The 20,614-nt window shown below is 38.2% G+C and overlaps 1 protein-coding gene across 1 annotated transcript in view; it reads right to left on the minus strand.

Moving 5' to 3' along the window:
• Nucleotides 1-18,338, minus strand: part of LOC146982045 (coiled-coil domain-containing protein 183-like) — a 28,621-nt gene extending 10,283 nt beyond the window's left edge. The window contains exons 1-9 of the mRNA XM_085788228.1: nt 18,219-18,338; nt 16,297-16,397; nt 15,946-16,113; nt 15,176-15,280; nt 14,387-14,509; nt 12,758-12,895; nt 12,624-12,660; nt 12,427-12,527; nt 11,263-11,423 (exon numbers count right to left, since the gene is read on the minus strand). Coding sequence (XP_085644354.1) covers nt 11,263-11,423; nt 12,427-12,527; nt 12,624-12,660; nt 12,758-12,895; nt 14,387-14,509; nt 15,176-15,280; nt 15,946-16,113; nt 16,297-16,397; nt 18,219-18,264 — 980 coding nt within the window. The 5' untranslated portion in view covers nt 18,265-18,338. The remainder of the gene's footprint in view (nt 1-11,262; nt 11,424-12,426; nt 12,528-12,623; nt 12,661-12,757; nt 12,896-14,386; nt 14,510-15,175; nt 15,281-15,945; nt 16,114-16,296; nt 16,398-18,218) is intronic.
• Between the last annotated feature and the right edge of the window lie 2,276 nt (nt 18,339-20,614).

Here is a 20,614-nt window from a genome sequence, read left to right on the forward strand (position 1 = left end):
GTGTGTGTGTGTGTGTGTGTGTGTGCACTGTTGTTCCTATCTAAGAGGGGACATCGGCGTCGTTACACATTCACCAACAGGGGACCAAGCAGCCAACAGGGGACTTTTTTTAGGTCCCCTGTTGGACATGCTTTAAATCAACTTAAAATCATGTGAAAAACCTTCTGGTTAATTTTTTTAACTTTAGCCAAGAGGGGACCTGAGTGTGTGTGTGTGTAAAATACCATATTCAGCAGTGCCCCGGCAGGCTGGAGCAGGGTTTTTTAACGACTCATTCACACACGTCGTTTCTTACACTCCTCCATAGTGTGAACGACTTGCAGCCCCGGCAGCCTTTCAGACTGTAGAGAGGCTATCAAACAGGCTCCTTAGTGAACAAACCAGTACCTTGAAACATAATTTGTTATTCTTTGTAACAAAATATAAAGGTTCCATGTTCATGGATGTCTTAAGTTTGAACTCAACACTGTATTAGGTATAATAGAAATTTTAAAATAATGAAAAAATTGAACACCCATAACACAATTAGAAATAAAATGGTCATTTAGATAATTTTTGTTGAATTCTGATTAAACATTAAAAATAATTGACCTTGGTATTGTTGCTTGTCCAGTTTTTTTAAGCGCAGGGTTTCAATTTTATGTGTTCTCAATCTGTATTTATAGTAATTATTAGTTGATTTACATTGCAGAAAAAGGTCCACACTTGGTTTATATGGAATGACAGGGGTCCACTGTTGGTTGATGTATAATGACACGTTCCCACTTAGTTAGCATGGAGTGACATACACACTCCATCATATATGATTAAGAAAGAAATAAGCAAAAGTGATCATCCTTAAGAACAAACTTTCATCAAAACTTAAAACAAACATTTCTAATAAAGTAGCACCAATAATGTTGTAATTATTTTTTAAATGTAGGGTGTACTACTGCAACACACATTTCTACAGTCTATTAATTTTTTAATAGAGGGTTTTAAGATTTAGGGTAATCTTAATGTACGTGCATCATAAATCTGTATTCATAAGGATGTATTTTATTTACTGTTTTACATTACAGAAAAAGGTCCACACTTGGTTTATATGGAATGACAGAGGTCCACTGTTGGCTGGTACATAATGGCGCAGGTTCCCACTAAGTTAGCTTGGAGCGACATACACACTTGAGCATACGAATAAAAAAAAAGAAGAAGAAAATTTGATAGTTCTTATGAGAAAACTTTCATCAAAATGTAATACAAACATTTCTAATGAAGTAATAACAGTAATGTTGTGGTTTTTTTTATGTGGGGTGTACTGTGAAAACTCAATGGCAACCTACGATGATATATTATGTAGAAGTAAACCATCAAAGAGTAACTGATATTAAAGTATTGGCACGGCAATTTGTTATCTTTGGGGGAAAATACAGAGGGTTTGGGAGATCATCAGTTTGTCAGAGAAACAAGGGATAATTCATTGAGAGGATTAATCTCACAAAGTCCCTATGTTAAACTATTTCTACAGTCTATTAATTTTTCACTGTACTGGTGTTTTATACTACTTAACTGCATTGTTGTCATGGGAAAAATACTTAAACTACTCACAGTTTGACATGAGAGCCACAAAAAGTTACTTTTTGGCCACGTACATCTCATGTAGATGAAGCCCTGTTGGGGCCACCTATGGTCAGCCTTTTACCTTTTAAAAGCATGTGATTTCAATCAATTTTAATGTAGGCCTACTTGCGTCATAAATCTGTATAGGAATTATTAGTTGATTTACGTTGTAGAAAAAGGTCCACACTTGGTTTATATGGAATGACAGGGGCCCACTGTTGGTTGGTGCATAATGTCACAAGTTCCCACTGAGATAGCACGGAGCGACACACACACTCCATCATGTATGAATAAGAAATAAATAAGCAAAAGTGATCATCCTTAAGATAAATTTTTCATCAAAACTTAACACAAACATTTCTAATAAAGTAGCACCAATAATGTTGTAATTATTTTTAAATGTAGGGTGTACTACTGCAACACACATATCTACAGTCTATTAATTTTTCCCCTACAAGAGTTTTATACTCCTTGACTGCACTGGTTTTAACTGTGGACCCCAGGAAGACTAGCGGCGTTCTAGAGCGCAGCTAATGGGGATCCTAACAAATAAACAAATAAACAAATTGTTGTTATAGGACAAATATTTGGATTAAAACTCAGGGTTTTAGGTCACATTTAATGTACTTGCATCATGAATCTGTATTTATGAGGATGTATTTTATTTACTGTTTTACATTACAGAAAAAGGTCCACACTTGGTTTATATGGAATGACAGGGGTCCACTGTTGGTTGGTACGGAGTGACATACACACGGGTGGCATGGGTGGATAAGCAGAAATGAGAGAAATTGCTAAGTTTTAAGATACATTTTAAATCTAAATTTAATACAAACATTTGTAACTATTAATACACATAACACACACACAAACACATCAAACACACATATTTCAACTTAAGTAGCACTGGTGAAGTTGTCATTGTAGTTTTGTTTTTAAACATGGGGTTAGGGTTAGTTACTGTGAAAACTCAATGGCAACCTATCATGATACTTAAGGGAATATTTCAGTTATTGACATTTATGGATCAACAATAAAACATGTATGGGAAAATAAAAGAGGAGCTGGGGGGTCATCAGTTTGTCTGAGATACAAGGGATAATTCTTCTAGAGGATCGATTAACCTCAAAAGCTCAAAACTTTCATCAAAACTTAATACAAACATTTATAATGAAGTAGCAACGGTAATGTTGTGTTTTTTTATGTGGGGTGTACTGTGAAAACTCAATGGCAACCTACGATGATATATTATGTACAAGTAAACCATCAAAGAGGTACTGATATACGACAATTTGATATGGGAAAATACAGAGGGAATGGGGGATCATCAGTTTGTCAGAGATACAAGGGATAATTCATTGAGAGGATCCCTATGTTAAACTATTGCCACACACATTCACACAGTCAAAATGTTTTTAAACTGCCACGACCTCGAGAAAGCCATCCATGCGTTGCAGTAATCAGTTCTAGATTGGACTATTGCAATGCATTTTATGTTGGCGTCTCCCAGTCTTCGCTCAGTCGCCTCCAACTTGTCCAAAACGCTGCTGCCCGTCTTTTAACTAACACTAATAGACGTGAGCACATTACTCCTGTTCTTAACTCCCTTCACTGGCTCCCTGTCCCTTACAGAATTGATTTTAAACTTTTAATGTTTGTTTTTAAAGCACTTAACGGCCTGGCCCCACTGTATTTATCTGAGCTACTTTATTAGAAATGTTTGTGTTAAGTTTTGATGAAAAGTTTCTCTTAAGGATGATCACTTTTGCTTATTTCTTTCTTATTCATACATGATGGAGTGTGCATTTCACTCCACTTACTTACATTCAAAACAGACTGACTGAAACATGGGTACATGCAATATAGAGTCACAGAGCATTTTTATGAGCTACCATTCTCTGCCAGAAATGTTGTCTGGGAACAACATCTTACTTAACATGGCACAAGAAATTAGGATTCATCAGATTGTCAGAGATACAAGGGATAAGGCATTGTGTGGATGGAATAACCCCAAATAGCTCAATGTTGAACTGCTGCAACACAAATAAAAAAGTTGACAGTGGTGTGGACCGTGTCTGAGGAATATAGTTATTGCTGTGTCCTTGTCCTTTACAAGGCTTTGTAAGGCTTTGCATGTGTTTTTATATTTATGCGTTCCTTTGTTTCCCTTGATTTTCTAAATACCTTTTAATGAGTAGTTTAACGGGGGCTTTTGGGGGTTATTCCGTCCACACACTGACATATTCCCTGTATCCATGACAATCTGATGAATCCTAATTTCTTATTCCATGTTAAATGTTGTTCTCAGACAGCATTACTACTAGCAGACAATGGTGGCTCATATAAAGGCCCTGTCACAGAATATTATAACAGGTAATTACACACATTCACAAAACTCATCAAAGAACTGACAATTCTTTAGACAAAATGGAATATTGCTGGTACACCCACTCTTTACAGTTGCCACAGAAGTTGAGTCACCATAGGCCATAGGTGCGTAGGTAGCACATGGCCAACCTAAGACCTGGGCATACCTGTGTCTCAGTCGGTCTGATTTGGATAAAGATATTGGCTGAAAGAAGGTAGAAACTCTGAAGCCCAACCTGAAAATGCCTAACGATCATCGTCAGCTACGACAAACCATCCCCCACACTGCCCACACTCAAGGACTGACACAGGTCATCTGGCACTCACTCCGCTCTCACTCCATTCACTCACTTCTCAGATCCCAGTTCAACAACTCTACCTGAAAGTTAGGATCTGTGAAATACATGAGTGCTGGTGACTTAACTACTTCAATGTAGAGGAATGTTTTGTGCCCACATCATAGACTGAAACCCCATTAAAAATGTTCAACTCTACTTAGAAAACTGTGTGTAAATGTAATGAAGTCACATTGCTTACTACAACATGCACAAGGTTATACACCTAGATAATAAGGAATATACACACTTGTGTTTAGCTGGGTACTGAAACGAAAGAAAATCATTAGGAAACAACCAAAATAGATAACAAATTAATTACTTAAAAATATAAATAAATTAGATAACGTTTTACCATCTTCTGAACACAATTAATTGAATTTGTTTATAATCCACTTCAGATGCTATGAATAAGGTAATATGGGATTGTTGAATGTACAAGCCACACATCCTGAAAGCAACCAGACCCATTTCTGCTGAGCACCAGTGTGAACTGAATACAGCTTTTATTGTGTACTTCCCACTTAATGTAAACTCTCTGATCCTGTGCCAATCCTGTACCTTTTGACAACTTTAAATTAGGTTTCAATTCATACACCAATTTCATCTATAGATGTGTATGACTATGTGATACAGTGTGTAATATACAGAAGGAAAAAAAACACAAATTTAGTTTTAGTTTTCATTTTTGTTGTGGACCAAAAATATTCAGACAGGTATACATGAACTCCAGTAGAGCTAATAGTTTGGTAAGTAAAAATGTGTGTTGCAGTAGTTCAACAGTGGGTATTTTGGAGTTATTCCATCCACTATAGCTGATTTATCCCCCGTATCTCTGGCAATCTGATTAATCCTAATTTCAGACAACATTTCTACTGGCACACAATGGTAGATCATATAAAGGCTGACAAAATATTATACTGATCACAAGGCATCACACACCTTTACAAAACTCATCAAAGACTTGACAGGGTGGATTATTGCTGGGACACCCACTCTTTACAGTTGCCACAGAAGTCCATAGGTGTGTAGCACATGGCCAACCTAGGACTGGGGAATTCCATTGTTTGTTAGTCTGATTTGGATATAAGATCTTGGCTGAAGGATGTTAGTCTTTTCCAGGTTGCCCTTCAGAGTTGCTAACGACCATCGTCAGCTACAAGAAACCATCCCCCACACTGCCGACAGTCAAGGACTGACACAAGTCGTCTGGCACAGATTTAAAGCCCTCACTCACTTCTCAGAAGCCAGTTCCACATTTAGAGTGGAGAGTGGAGGTAGAGTTAAGCCTACCACACACATAAAGATAATTGGGCTGATTTTGCCCCGATTTTCCCCTTCCGACCAAAGACAAAAATCGACCAATTATCCTAAAGTCTTAAGATTATTTTATGAGATTCTCTTGTAGTGTGTGGTGTGTTAAGAGTCAAAATTCTCACAACAATCGCCTCGGAAAACGTTCGGCGCCGATAATCGTAAATATTAAACATGTTCAATATTTACAAATCAAAAGTCATCTTGCGTGTGGAAAGCTGGTGTTGTGCTGAGAAGTGCCTGCTTGCCAAGCTCTGCATGCTGCTCGCGGCAAGCCACTTCTCGACACAACACCGGCAATCCTACAGAGAGCCACGGTGCAGCCCTGGCAATACACGAGGTTCACACAGACATTCACATACACGGGAGATTTCCTGATAGCCGATAGCAAAGACGGTAGCGATCATAGCCGGCAACAGCCAGCAATAGAGCAGCCATGTTTAAACGATCATGTGACCGCCGCTCACAGCCGCTTTACTGCTCGGCGTCCGAAGCCACAGACACACAGACACACACAGATGGTATCGTTGTAAAGGCTGAAGTGTCCCGCTTTCATTTTTAAAAAATTACATCGCTCTCATTGTCCATTCCGGAAATAGACCCGAAAGAGTAGCTACAACAATACGGATCTCAGTTTTCTGACCGGAGGGTCAAGATTCTGAAAAATCTTAATGTGTGTGTGGTGAGCTGTGTTTGGAATATCACAGCACACCACACACAATACGATCAAAACTGTTCAATCACAGATTTTTTATCTTCATGTGTGGAGTCTTTCACAGATAAAAAAAAATTGGTTGAAATTTAGAGAATCTTTATGTGTGTACCAGGCTTTAGGATCTGTGAAATACATGAGTGTTGATGACTTCACTACTTCAATGTAGAGGAATGCTTTTGTGTCCACATCATAGACTGAAGTCTATGGGTGGGAATTGAGAACTGGTTCCTCTTCAGAACTGGTTCCCACGTGATCATTTCCTTGGGATTGTGTGCGTGCATGCTTAATGATTCTGCTAATCGATTTAGCTTTTTTTTTCCTTTGCAAATGTGCATGTTTCTAACCCAAACAACACATGCCATGTTCAGGTCAGAACGAAGGCAAACACGGCGTCGAGACAGAAGAGCTCTAAAGTGTCGGGGTAGATGTGATGTGACAAAAATATTCAGATTTATAAAACACTGCATACACACACTTGCAAGTAAAGTGCCTGCAAGGCACATACATACTGTAGATAGTAAGGAATATACACACTTGTGTTTAGCTGGGTACTAAAACATCAAAAAATCATTAGGAAGCAACCCAAATGTGTAACAAATTAATCACTGAATCAGATTGCCATTCTACTATTTGTTTTCAAAATAAATTTGATTAGAATTAGATTTATTGTGTACCTCCCACTTAACTCATTGAGTGCCATTGACGTACATATACGTCAAACGCAGTTTTCTGCGGCTGGTAAATGGGGACGCTGTCGCCCACACTGTGAGTAATTTTGGGGCTTCTGGGATGTGTAGAACGAATGAGACTGTAGATCAGAGCAAGAAGTGAAGAAGAAGGAGAAGACGAGTGCGATCGCTACGGAGATAAAAAAGTTGGAAAAAGTTTAGATTTCTAGAGAAAAACGACGGGCAGAGCCTGGAACAAGTGTAACGTGGAGCTGTGATGAAAAATTTATCTTACGGATGATCACTTTTGCTTATTTCTTTCTTATTCATACATGATAGAGTGTGTATTTCACTTCATGCTAACTAAGTGGGCACTTGTATCATTATGCACCAACCAACAGTGGACCCCTGTCATTCCATACAAACCAAGTGTGGACCTTTTTTTCTGCAATGCAAAAACAATAAGTAAAATGCATCCCTATTAATATAGATATAGAATGCAAATACATTAAAATTGATTGAAACCATGTGCTGTTAAAAAGTAGAAGAGTGACAATAGGTGGCCACCACAGAGCTTCATCTATATGGGATATTAGGTGACTACAGAATAACACTTTGTGGCTCTGGGCCATCAGACCATGTTGAATCCTGAGTTTAGTTATTTAAAGTAGTTTTCCCATGACAACAATGCAGTCAAGGAGTATGAAACTTTATTAAGTCAAAAACTTGACAGACTGTAGAAAGGTGTGTTGCAGTGGTATATCATATTACTTAGTGAGGTTAATCCATCCTCTAGAAGAATTATCCCTTGTATCTCAGACAAACTGATGACCCCCCAGCTCCTCCTTTATTTTCCCATACATGTTTTATTGTTGATCCATAAATGTCAATAACTGAAATATTCCCTTAAGTATCATGATAGGTTGCCATTGAGTTTTCACAGTACATCCCATGTTTTAAAAAAACTGCAATGACAACTTCACCAGTTCTACTTTAGTTTAAATATGTGTGTTTGCATGTGTTTGTGCGTGTGTGTTGTGTGTATTAATAGTTACAAATGTTTGTATTAAATCTAGATTTAAAATGTATCTTAAAACTTAGCAATTTCCTCTCATTTCTGCTTATCCACCCATGCTGGAGTGTGTATGTCGCTCCGTGCTATCTCAGTGGGAGCTTGTGTCATTATGCCCCAACCAACAGTGGACCCCTGTCATTCCATATAAACCAAGTGTGGACCTTTTTCTGTAATGTAAAACAGTAAATAAAATACATCCTCATAAATACAGATTCATTATGCAAGTACATTAAATGTGACCTAAAACCCTGAGTTTTAATTCAAATATTTTTCCTATAACAACAATGCAGTCAAGGTGTATAAAACTCTTGTAGGGGAAAAATTAATAGACTGTAGAAATGTGTGTTGCAGTAGTACACCCTACATTTAAAAATAATTACAACATTATTGGTGCTACTTTATTAGAAATGTTTGTGTTGGGTTTTGATGAAAAATTTCTCTTACGGATGATCGCTTTTGCTTATTTCTTTCTTATTCATACATGATGGAGTGTGTATTTCACTTCATGCTAACTAAGTGGGCACTTGTATCATTATGCACCAACCAACAGTGGACCCCTGTCATTCCATATAAACCAAGTGTGGACCTTTTTCTGTAATGTAAAACAGTAAATAAAATACATCCTCATAAATACAGATTCATGATGCAAGTACATTAAATGTGACCTAAAACCCTTGGTTTAATTCAAATATTTTTACTATAACAACAATGCAGTAAAGGAGTATAAAACTCTTGTAGGGGAAAAATTAATAGACTGTAGAAATGTGTGTTGCAGTAGTGCACCCTACATTTAAAAATAATGACAACATTATTGGTGCTACTTTATTAGAAATGTTTGTGTTAAGTTTTGATGAAAAACATTATCTTAAGAATGATCATTTTTGCTTATTTATTTCTTATTCAAACATATTACATATTAATGTATTTCCTATTACTGTAATTGGTTGAAACCAGATGTATGGAGCATTTTGACTATTTAAAATTGAGATGATAGTAGGTCCCCTCTTGGACTGCTAAGAATGACAGAGGCAACACATTTATGGATGAGTAAAGACAGACAAGCAAATTATCTTTGTTAAGAAAAAAGGAATTCATTCATTAAAGCTGGTTTTAAGTAAATGATGTTGCTTATACTGCAGAACTTGATATTAGTGCATGCAGCCATGTTACTTCTGAATTGCATGCAATTCAATAAAAAAATATTTACTCTCAAATGTGGCCATGATTATATATATATATATATATATATATATATATATATATATATATATAATTTGTATTACAGAGACTTTAAAATAAGTAATGATAACTCTCAAGTTATATTATCCATTCTTGAAAGAAACTGAGAAAGTCATTGTTGTAAACAAAGACTCATTAGGTGAATGGGTCGTTAGGTGAATGAATGGGTGCAGACAGCTCCACTGCAGTATGTGGAGGTCCACTCTTTGATAGGTAAATGTCGCTCAGAGATCCAAGTCCCCTCTTGGCAATTTCTTTAAAAATAATTAAAAGTCACATTTTCAGTAATATTATGGCAAAACACCTTAAAAGTCAATTTTATATTCCATTTTTGGTTTTTCAAAATAAGCAGAAACATAAGACCCCTCTTGGCAGCTTGGCCTGACAGGTCCCCTCTTACCCCTATTGGTGTGTATGTGTGTGTGTGGGGTCATCTCAAAAGAAATTAGCAGAGACATCAGTCAGGTCTAATATCAGAAGAAAAGCTTTCAAGTAATCATCATCATCATTACCAAATCCATCATATAGCCACAGGTGTTAAGCCACCACCTGCCATGTGAGCTCAAAGACAGATGCAGTAATCCAGACTGATGGCTCACTGCATGTGGCAAACCTAACATCTACAACAGACTGGGTGGTATGAGGAGACATGCATGCATTGGTTACTTATCCATGGAGTCAGTCAGTCCAACATTATGTCTAATATTGTTACTAAAGTACTGTAAGTATTAAACTACAAGACTACATTTTTATACCCTTTTCAAAAACAATGATGTTTCCACGGTCAGGTACTTGGTAAGGTTGAGCTGTTTATTTCAACACAAGCATGAAAAAAATGGTATAGAACAATGTTAAAGGGATAGCTCAACATTTTGACAAATTCGCCCATAATCCCTATAGTCATAGGAGTAGGTGAACAGTACAGGTCCCCTGTCTCTCATCAAACTCATCAAATACACAATCCAACAATTCCAAAACACTCTCCTAGAGAAGTTCTGACGTGCACATTCACCACACTATGAAATAATAATGTAACATTATGACACAGGAAGCAAATACTCAGGGGAAATATGCAAGTCTGGTCACTTTTCCACTGTTTCACTAGTCTTGCTCGCCAGACCCTCCTCCAAAGAAGAAGGAGAGTCTGGCTGGTCCGCCTATGATTCTGCGATCAGAGAAAAAAACGCTCCGGCCGTTTGGAATTTTTTCAACCAGTCACAATCGTTGTGGTCGGCGCCGTAGCAACGCCGTAGCAACGGTGCGCTTGCAAAATATTGCCGGTTGGAAACTGGATTTCGGTCCGCGGTGTAACGACGGTCGGCAATCGTTGACGGATATTTATTCTTTTGTTCGGTTTAACGGCGGTTGGTAACCGCTGACGGATATGTATTCTTCTGTTCGGTTCATGACACGGATGTATAATAGATCCATGGTTCGGTTCCTGTTGTTGTTTGTTGATGTTTCCCTTTACCGGGCGGACTGTGAAAGCTGCAGCACGGAGGTGGGACTTCCGCCGGGTGGCTCGTTCCGACCAATCAGAGGCTAATCGCAGCAACGCACTTCCGTCAGTTCAGACTACTGTTTCACTAACCCTCCTCTCCTCCATGTGCATTTGTTTACAACGAAGATGCCAAGAAATCAATCCATGGAGCAGTGGATAACGTTATTTATCATATACACGTCACAATGTGTATAAACAAGAGATTACGGGTTACGGGGCGCGTTTGTGTCGCGGTGTCGGGGTTTTCAGCCAAGAGACGCTAGGTGGAAGGCAGAGAGCCTCCATTCTCCCTGGAACTATTACAAGTCATTGATTTAACCAGCACTAGGACTCTGGAGCTAACTAAGGTAAAAATGTAACATACATTAGTTAAGGTAAAAATCCTGCATAGTTCCTCTTAAATTTCCATGCAGACAAATTAAATGAATGAAGAATATATAATTAGGCACCTTGTAGCAGCGGCTTTCTCACTGTACTTGGCCTTGGAGTACTGGAGGTCCAGATCAGCCAGGACTTGGACCTCCTCTTCAATCTGTTCATCATACTGGGTTTTCTCAGAGGTCAGCTGCTCCTTGGTGGCTTGCTGAGACACCACCTTGTTGACCAGCTTCTGTTGGGACAGGCAGGAGACACCCGATTCAGCTACACAACAGTGGGTTAACAAAGCTCTCTGGTCACATCATATACAAATAATGAGGTGTTTGGTTTCACTGTAACCAATGTGGCATTAACCACCTACCATGAAATGTAGCCAAAGACTTTTTTTTGCACAGTGCATCATTAGAAAGTTGTGTAGCATGCCGCAGAAAGAGATAAGATGGACTGTCCTCAGGCCAATAGAGTTACTCAAAAAGCATTACATTATTGTGATTTTCTTACTGAATTCTAAATATAAAATTAAATCTATCAGCTGATTAACTTAGCTTAGCATGAAGACTGGAGACAGTTAGTCTGGATCTGTCCAACAACATTCAGTGCTACTATTCATTTGTCTTGGCTGGACAGAGAATCTTGGTGCATAGCAACCTTCACAACACCTGCAGGAAATTGCTGCAATTTGTGGTTTTCCTGTTGTTCTTTCACCCCATACAACCACAACCTCTTTTTTCAAATATGACAAGGTATTTTGTAATTAGTGAGATGTGGAGGTGCAGATTTCATGATCCCCCTTTTTCTTTTTACGGGAAAAAAAAAAATCTATAACTGCTTTACTGATGCTGAACATTTCACCAATTTTGGCTTCACTCCACTGGCTACCTGTCCATTTAAGAATTCATTTTTAAATTATTTTATTTGCTTTTAAATCTGTAAATGGTCTTGCCCCCATCGTAAATCTCTGAGCTTCTGCACCCCTACACACCCAGCCGATCTCTCAGGTCAGCTGAACAGATATTTTATCAGGGGTGGACAGTCTATTCATCTATTATGTTTTATTGTGTCTTTTATCTTTTTATTTTGTTTTATTGTGTTGTATCTTACTGTAAAAGCTTTTAAAGGTTTTAACGGTTAAAAAATCACTTTGGGAACCTTTGTGTTTATTTAAAATTGTGCTTTATAAATAAAATGGAATGGACTTAATATAAATGTGATTTGACCTGAAGTGGCCACCGTACCTGCACGTCGGTGTAGCCCAGAGCCTCACTCAGAGGCTCCATATCCTCAACCAGGTTCATGTCGCACTCTGAGGCAGCGCTGGTGTCGTAACACTGATCGTCTGAGGAGGCACATGACAACAACTTCATTAAGATACATAACTTATTTAGGTTTACAGCACTGAAGCAGAGGGACAGGAGAAATACTGAAGCTGTACCTTCGACAGAATGTACAGACTGTGCTTCCCCTTCTTCCTGCATGTGAAAAATGACAGACAGCAGCTGCAATAAGTGAACCTTAATCAGTCACTTCTATACAAATTGATTCATATTATTCATCTTCTGCTCTGACCCGCTCAGTCTGCCTGCTCTGTCCTCTTGAGCTCAGACACCCAAACTTCTCTGTTTCTTTTTTGAGCTCCATTCCTTCGTACAGCTCAACAGCTCTTTTCTTCTCCATCTTTGCATGCTCCACCTCCACCAACTTGCCCTGATGGGTTGGACAGACAGAGAAGAACAGAGATCATCCCACACAGCTGTAGTGTACAAATCGTCTCTAGTTTCTCAAGTTGGCTGAAGCAAACAGGAGCTTACGCAGATTCTCTCATTTAAAACCATCACTGAGGTTTGACAGTCTAAAGCAGTCATTCCCAACCTGTCGGTCGTCAATTCATTTTCAAAACAGTATGATTTTTGGGAAAAAAGTAATTATACAAAAATAAGAATATGTGAATAATGTCTTAAGTGTTAAAAAAATAAAATAAAACATTAAAAATGTTTAAATACGCTTTTCATTGTTTTGTTTTGTTTTTCTCATCATTAAAATAAAAGAGTGCTCTGAGAACGCATTATTTGGCCTGCACATTGTTTATGGGCTGGGAACATTTTTGAGATTTTCACATGGGCCCAAGTTGGAAAAGTGTGGGAGCCACTGCTCTAAAGATAACTCCAATGGGCTCCAGAGGGAATTTTAAAACAAATGGTGCAGTGTTTTTACATACAAAACATTTATTTTGTGTGAATGTCATTTCATGTAACACATGAAACACAACTGATTTACTAAAACGATTCAATTCTGATTCACAAGGTCCCGATTCAATACGATTTCCAATCCAATTCAATATTGATTCATTTAGAGACATTTCAGATTCAATAATGCTGTCAATGTTACAAAGATGGAACTCTCTGACCTGGTTCATTATGAAGAATATGAATATTTACATTAGAAATTGACCCAAAAACAGTGACATGAATGCACATGATTTAAAATGACCAACTCCAGAAACAAACAGTGCATCTCCAATCAATGTGTACATTTCAGCAGTGACACAGCAGCAGCGTGATCACACTGCTCTGTGATCTCGTGTGAGACTAAACAGGAGGAAACAGAAAATTTCATGCATTAAAGGAAACATATTATGTCCCTTTTCCACTAATTAAAATAGTTCCCAGGTGTCTTAAAGACATGTCTGAGACATGATTTGGGCAAAATACCACAAGGATCAAACATCACTGCACTTTTTTTCATCTGTTCAAAACAGCCCTGTTCAGAACAGCTGGTTTCAGTGCCTGTCCCTTTAAATGCAAATGAACCACTGCTTGCCCCTCCCACCCCTTCTACTTGCCAGACAACGAGGGAACAGCTCATAAAACCACATGGATTTCAACCTAGGGAGTCTGCACATTACAGATTATTTTGTCAATTCTCACATTTTAGGGGCCGAAAGGCAAGACAAACACCCAAATACAGTATAAAGAGCCTTCAAAATGTGATATTTCCATAATATGTCCCCTTGAAAAGATGGATCAAAGGATTTTATGAATCGATATTTCAAATGAAGATCAATGTGAAAATCAGATAATGTATTTTCTAAACCCAGCCCTACTGTAATACACAACCATAGACTGTAACAGATGACACCACACACTAATAAAAAAAACACTTATGGCTACAAACTCCAGTTTCATCAAGAGCTCTTACCAGTGTGTCATCTGCAGCAGCTTCTGCCGACCCAAGTGTTTTGACAGCTTTGTCTGCCTTCGCCTGTCCAATGGCAAGTGCATGCTCCTCCTGTTCCAGGGCCTGGTTTATAGCGCTGACCTCCTAACCACATTACAAATGCAAAACATGAGCTGAACAGAGAGTGGTTTTAAAGGGCTGCATCTCAGTGTGGTGGTGTATATGAGTGGAATCATCTCATTGAGTTCCTATTAGCCGTTTTTTTTTTTTTACCACCTCAATGAGTTAAGAAACAATATTTTTCTTGAAAACATGTTGAAAAACACTAGAATGTTCGAGTGTGGTTCAATATTCAGATAAGCAGCGACAGTAAGAATAAACAGGCATTTTGTTTGAAAACTCAACTCAACATGAGGACATTTATTAATTTATTAATCTTGGCCTGGTCCCTAATTGTCTGAATTAATTTGTTGTAGATTATTATTTCATTCGTATATTTCACACAACTCATGTGAATATCCCTTCTATACTCACTGTTTAAATGCTTGGACACTGCAACTTGTTTGTTCAAATTAAATTGCATTATACCTTTGAAGTTACTGAGTAGAAGTGATGCATATAGATATTTTTTCCTGTTTGATCTCTGTAGTGTTCATGTTTTTGCTCAGTTCAGTTTAAGTCCCATTATTTGCAGTGATGACCATTCCCCTCACGCAGTAACTGAGTGTCAAAGGTAGATATTGTTATGCTGCTGTGTAAAGCCCTTTGAGACAAACTGTTATGTGTACAGTTTAAAGTACCATAACTCACCTGCTGCAGGTTCTCATAAACATGGTGATAGGTCACCAGGATTTTCTTCTCCTCTATGGTCACCATCTTTACCCTCTCTCGGTCGTTCTCCAGCTGGCGTATACGCTGACATAAAAAAATAAAGAAAAGCCCAATCATTGATGATGTGACAACAGTAGGATGTCACAGCAGTGTAGTCTGAAATGTGTTCCCTCTCTGTGTTAGTTTGTTAAGTTAGTTCCAGTGCTTCTGCTGGCTTATCATCTTCCTTGTTTGGTTTAAACTGATAAAGAATGGGGATATGGAGGAGGCAATAGGACAATGAGATAATTCGAAAATACAGTACTATGTACTAAGAATACAGTTTTCTTTTTGTTTTATTTTAGTTTATTTGTTTTTATTTAATATTGTTTGTGCAGTAATTTATTGACTAACTGGGGTTTAATTTATTTTTTGTCTGTCTTTGTTTTTTTTTATCTTCATTTATTTATTTATTTAGGTCCTTTTCAGTATTATTTATATTATCATTATTATTTTCATTACTGCCATATGTTCAAGATGCAGTGTTAATGTTAATGTTTGATGTTAATGTTTGATGTTAATGTATACAAAAAACAATAAATATACTGTATGTCTTAGAAAGCATACATGATGATATAGAGAGCCTGTGCCCTCATACACTTTTTATCTGTCTACTAGAAATACTTTGAAGGATCGCCTGCCAAGATCTTTTTTGAATTTTGAATTGAATTGTCTTCTGCCTGTTTTGTGTTTGTTTTTTTCACATTTACCTGCTTCAGTGAGTGTTCATTGTTGTAAGTTACAGGTCGGAGGCTCAGTACACTCAGTGACATCTGGAGCTCCTTTAACTTGGCCTCTTTTTCCCTCACAGCCTGTATTAGTCTGTTGTGCTCGTTGACCAGAACAAACCTCCTCTGCTTCTCTTGCTCAAGTGTTTTCTAAAAAACAGGGAAATTAAGACAAAACTGATTAGATCTGATTAAACTTCCACATTTAAAAGAAATATGTGTCACAATCAAAGATAAAAATCAATGATGAGTGTCATGATTGGTGGGTGCAGTTGTGAGAACAGAGACAAACTAAGCCAGAAACAGGAAGCCAACCACAACAACAAGTTTTACCTCCAGCGGATGTCCAAGTAGGGACAACAGCTTTTGTCTTGCAGTACATTTGTCATTGCCAACCAAGACCTGCTTTGTTGGACTGTCTTCATTGCGTTTCTCTGGAAATACAAACATAATTTTATTAAGCCTTCCAGATATCTTAATATGAGCTATAGGCTCCTTAATGTGTCTCCCCGTGAGTTATTTTATGGAGGACATTTCATTTGATGGCAGTTTTATGAGGGTGCATATACAATATAGTGCGATAAAGTTTTTGTTCACTGAAGACGACATGACCTTAAAAAGGACCTATATGCTCATCACACAATGAGACTTTGTAGAAAAAAACTTGAGCGTTTGCAGTGGTTCAGAGCTCCTGAAACTGCCCCACAACCAGAGTAAAAGCGTTATTAACAGCACTACTTTATTCAGTAATGAATTTAAAAAGTTACTTTTTCCCCTGTCATAATGTCGTTACCGTTACTGACAATAACCGTCGTTATTGGCGTTTATCTGGAACTAACCATTAGGGAACTCAGTATTCCTCTGTCTGCCTTATAAAATCTTTTTCATAAAAGTGTTACTTTTTTTTACCACCTCACTCAGTATTCCTCCACACAGGCAGGACTACAGAGTTGATTAATTCCAGTTAGTTCCACTTTTCCTGGTAATTAGTTACTATTATAATGCAGTAATTCAGTTAGTAAGTTACTTTTTGGGGAAGGTACTACTAACTATAACTAATTAGTTTTTGAAAGTATATGTCCAACACTGCACAAACACACTACTACACTAACGTTACTTCAACGGCCTACCTCATGATATGGGGTCATTCCTATGTTCCCACATCCCTATGTTCCCACATTTCTAACATTTTTTTTTCACAGAAAATTAGGCCCTGTGTTCCCACAGCCCTATATTCCCACAGCCCTATGTTCCCACATTTCTAACTTTTTTTTCACTGAAAATTTGGCTTAGTGGTCCCATTTAGCATATTTTTCCCCCAAAAGATTTTGCACTGGTTGGGCTTAGGCAATGATGAAAGGAGTTGGTTAAGTTTAGTAAAAAGACCAAGTAGAGGATAGACAGGACAGATAGAGTTCAGAGAAGTAGGAACAAGTCACCTGTTGATTAACGCACATTTCCTTATAGGCTAAAGCCTTGTCGGAATGGTGGGACGATGGCATGTCGGACTGGTGGGATGTCGGAATGACAGCATGTATCCGTTCCCACAGCCCTATGTTCCCATAACATCGCACCCATAGTCATCTTTCCACACGTAGCAGATGCGCCATGTGATAAATCTCAAATGTAGGCTGTGGGAGCATAGGGCTGTGGGAACATAGGGCTGTGTTTTTCAACCTTGGGGTCGGGACCCCACGTGGGGCCGCCTGGAATTCAAATGGGGTCACCTGAAATGTCTAGTAATTTTTTTTTTTTTTTAAATACTGATAATTTTTTATATAAAACTAATTATTATTCTTTTTAACATTATGATCAAAAACACCACACACAATCTTAAACAACTGTATTCTATGCTTTCACTTTCTTGAATATAAAGAGTTCAAATAAAATGCAGCAAAAATATCTGAGCTGGCACATCTTGATGGACGGCCATGATCACGTGACTGCACATGATCACGGGATCGCCAGAAATTTGTGATGTCAAAATGGGGTCACGACCCAAAAAAGGTTGGGAACCACTGGGTTAGTGTGTGGTGTGCACTACGGAGAACACCACACATAAGATCAGAAGAGAGATATTGTGCGATCTGTCTTTTGTTATCATCAAGTGTGTGGTCTCCTAATCTGTGAAGGTTTGAAAAATCCTGTAACGTGTGTAACGTTACCCACTAAGACCAACAAGTTACAGATCACATAAAATTGAAAACAGGCTGCTAGCTAGATAAGCTAACTGACTCAGCTGACAGTTGAAATACCTGGGGTCTTCTTGCGCCTCAGAGGAGGAGTCCTGGCATCTGTCATCTTTGAAGAACAATCACAGTCACTGTTTCTAACTGTAAACTGTGAGATTATGTTAGTTAATGTGTTTTTATGTGGACGCACTGACAGCTCTGTTTGAAAATGATTCAATTCCAGGTGACTGCTTAGCAACAAAGTACCTTGGTTACTGTTGCTACAAATGCATGAGTGGGGTTCCAATTTATGATCAAATGGGAACTGTCACTGGCAAATTGTATCTCCCTACTGAAGCTTGCATTATCCCCATGTGTCTGAATGACTTTCTTCCAATTGACTCCATTTAAATTGATAATTTTGCCAGCTAGTTCATAGGCTAATCTCTACTAGGAAATGTCCCTTTTTTCTTCTTCTTTACTTTGGTGTCAGTTTACAAAGAACATTATTTAGCCTAATCATTAGGTTATAATATTTTCTTGGTCCATTTTTTGGTTGGAATAGGCTACTGTGGCCTCTAAAGAAAAAACCCAGCAGAGCAAGCACAAATAGTTCAGGAAATGTTCTCCATAAATGATGAACATAAATAAATAAAAAATAGCCTAGATAAATACAAACTTAACCGCATAGGTAGGCTAAACATCTTATAAAATATTGATACGTTTTCATTACCATTTAGACTTTTATAGCTTGTGGTCAGATTATCCAAATGTTACATTAAAGGAATAGTTCACTCAAAATTGAAATTTCACTCATTATCTACTCACCCTCATGTCGACTAAGGGCTAGGAGAAGTTTTAGAGTTATCCATGGATTCTCTGCAGGGGGTCTCGGCGTAGCAGTGCATGTCCATATAATGGTTGCAAATGGATACCAACTGTCTTCGTAACAAAAAGACACACCAAAAAACATCCAAATACCTCCATAGTGCTCGTATGTAATGTCCGTCTTGTATTGAAGCCCCGAAATGCTAAATTGTTCCGAAAAAAATTAAATAAGTCTATATTTCAAGCTTGTTTAATCTTGCGAGATTTGCGCCGGCGTCAGTGCGATTACGCCGGCGCAAATCGTAGTTACAAACTACTAGGCTATAAATAGGCTATGTGTAGCTAGGCACTTTAGGGTTAGCATTAGGGCCAATCAGCCTGGAGTCCATGAATCTCCCAAGTCAAGAATGATGGATGTTTCTCTTGTTCATTTATGAGGTGTGATCTATAGATCCAAGCCGAAAGTAAAAAAATGCTGCTCGCTAATGCTGCGTTCCAGGCAGGCTTTTGAAATCGTAAATTACAGCTTCAAGTCACAACTTACGACTTTGTAGCGTTCCAGGCAACCCACTCGTGTTTTTCCGACCTGTTTTACCGGTGAAAGTCACTATAACGGCCACTCGTAACTTCCGACCGGTGAACTCGTACCAGATCGAACTGGTACGACTTCACGGTCGGAAAAACACGAGTTTCCTTGAACGCACCATAACAGTCCTCGTCCCTACGTCGCCACATTCACGGCGTCCCTTGGCTGCACACACAGCCCTGCATGCCGTTCTCTCTCCTCATTGGATAAAAACTGTAGGATACGATAAATGTTTTCTCCTCGGCTCAGAGCAGAGCAGAGGGACTGACAGACCCGTGTTTCGGTCCAAACACTCTATGTAAGTGATTGCTGTCGGAAGATATAACTATTTAAGACTTATATTAACACAAATATATCACTTACTTCTGCTTTAAGTAAATCATGTTGAGCTGGGATTTTTTTTAGGCAATAAAAACTACTTTGATTGAAGGGCTTAAAACCTTTACTTGACAGGTGAACCATCATATCTGGTGACTCATTCTGTGCTAACCAGTCGGGTCCATCCTTGGTAACATCACCTGCAGGGTAAATGGCAAACTGAATACATTACACCACACTGGACTGAGGGGTGTCATGTATTGACGATAGTCAGAGAAAACAGTTGTGGGTAAAAGTGAGATAAGATGAGCAATAAAACTCTTCCAGTACACAGAATACACACAACGTATAAGTGCTTTTCTTGCAGCCACACAAATTCAGCTCTACAGAACAATGTATTCTACAAATCAGCATCACCAACACTGAGAGAAAACATTACAGTGATCTGTGGTTCAATCTCAAACTTATACACAAGAAACATTACACTCCAATGGAAACAACTCAAATATGAGGTTTCAAACCAGCATGAGCAGAGTAAATCTAGTTGTACCGCCTTCCTTTCCACATGCTAAAAAGAACTACTAGTTACTCAAAAACTGAAAGCAGAAAAAGAAAACAACTAGAAACAATACACATGATTGGAACTTAAATATATACTGTATATACATAAAAAAAATCATATGGTCCCCTGAGACTGATTTTTCACATTTCGCTCTGATGGCTGAAAAAGCAACCTTCTGGGTACTCA

This window comes from Trachurus japonicus, chromosome 9 (genome assembly GCF_045865225.1).
Source record: "Trachurus japonicus isolate A0001 chromosome 9, Traja_1.0".
NCBI classification, from domain to species: Eukaryota; Metazoa; Chordata; class Actinopteri; order Carangiformes; family Carangidae; genus Trachurus; species Trachurus japonicus.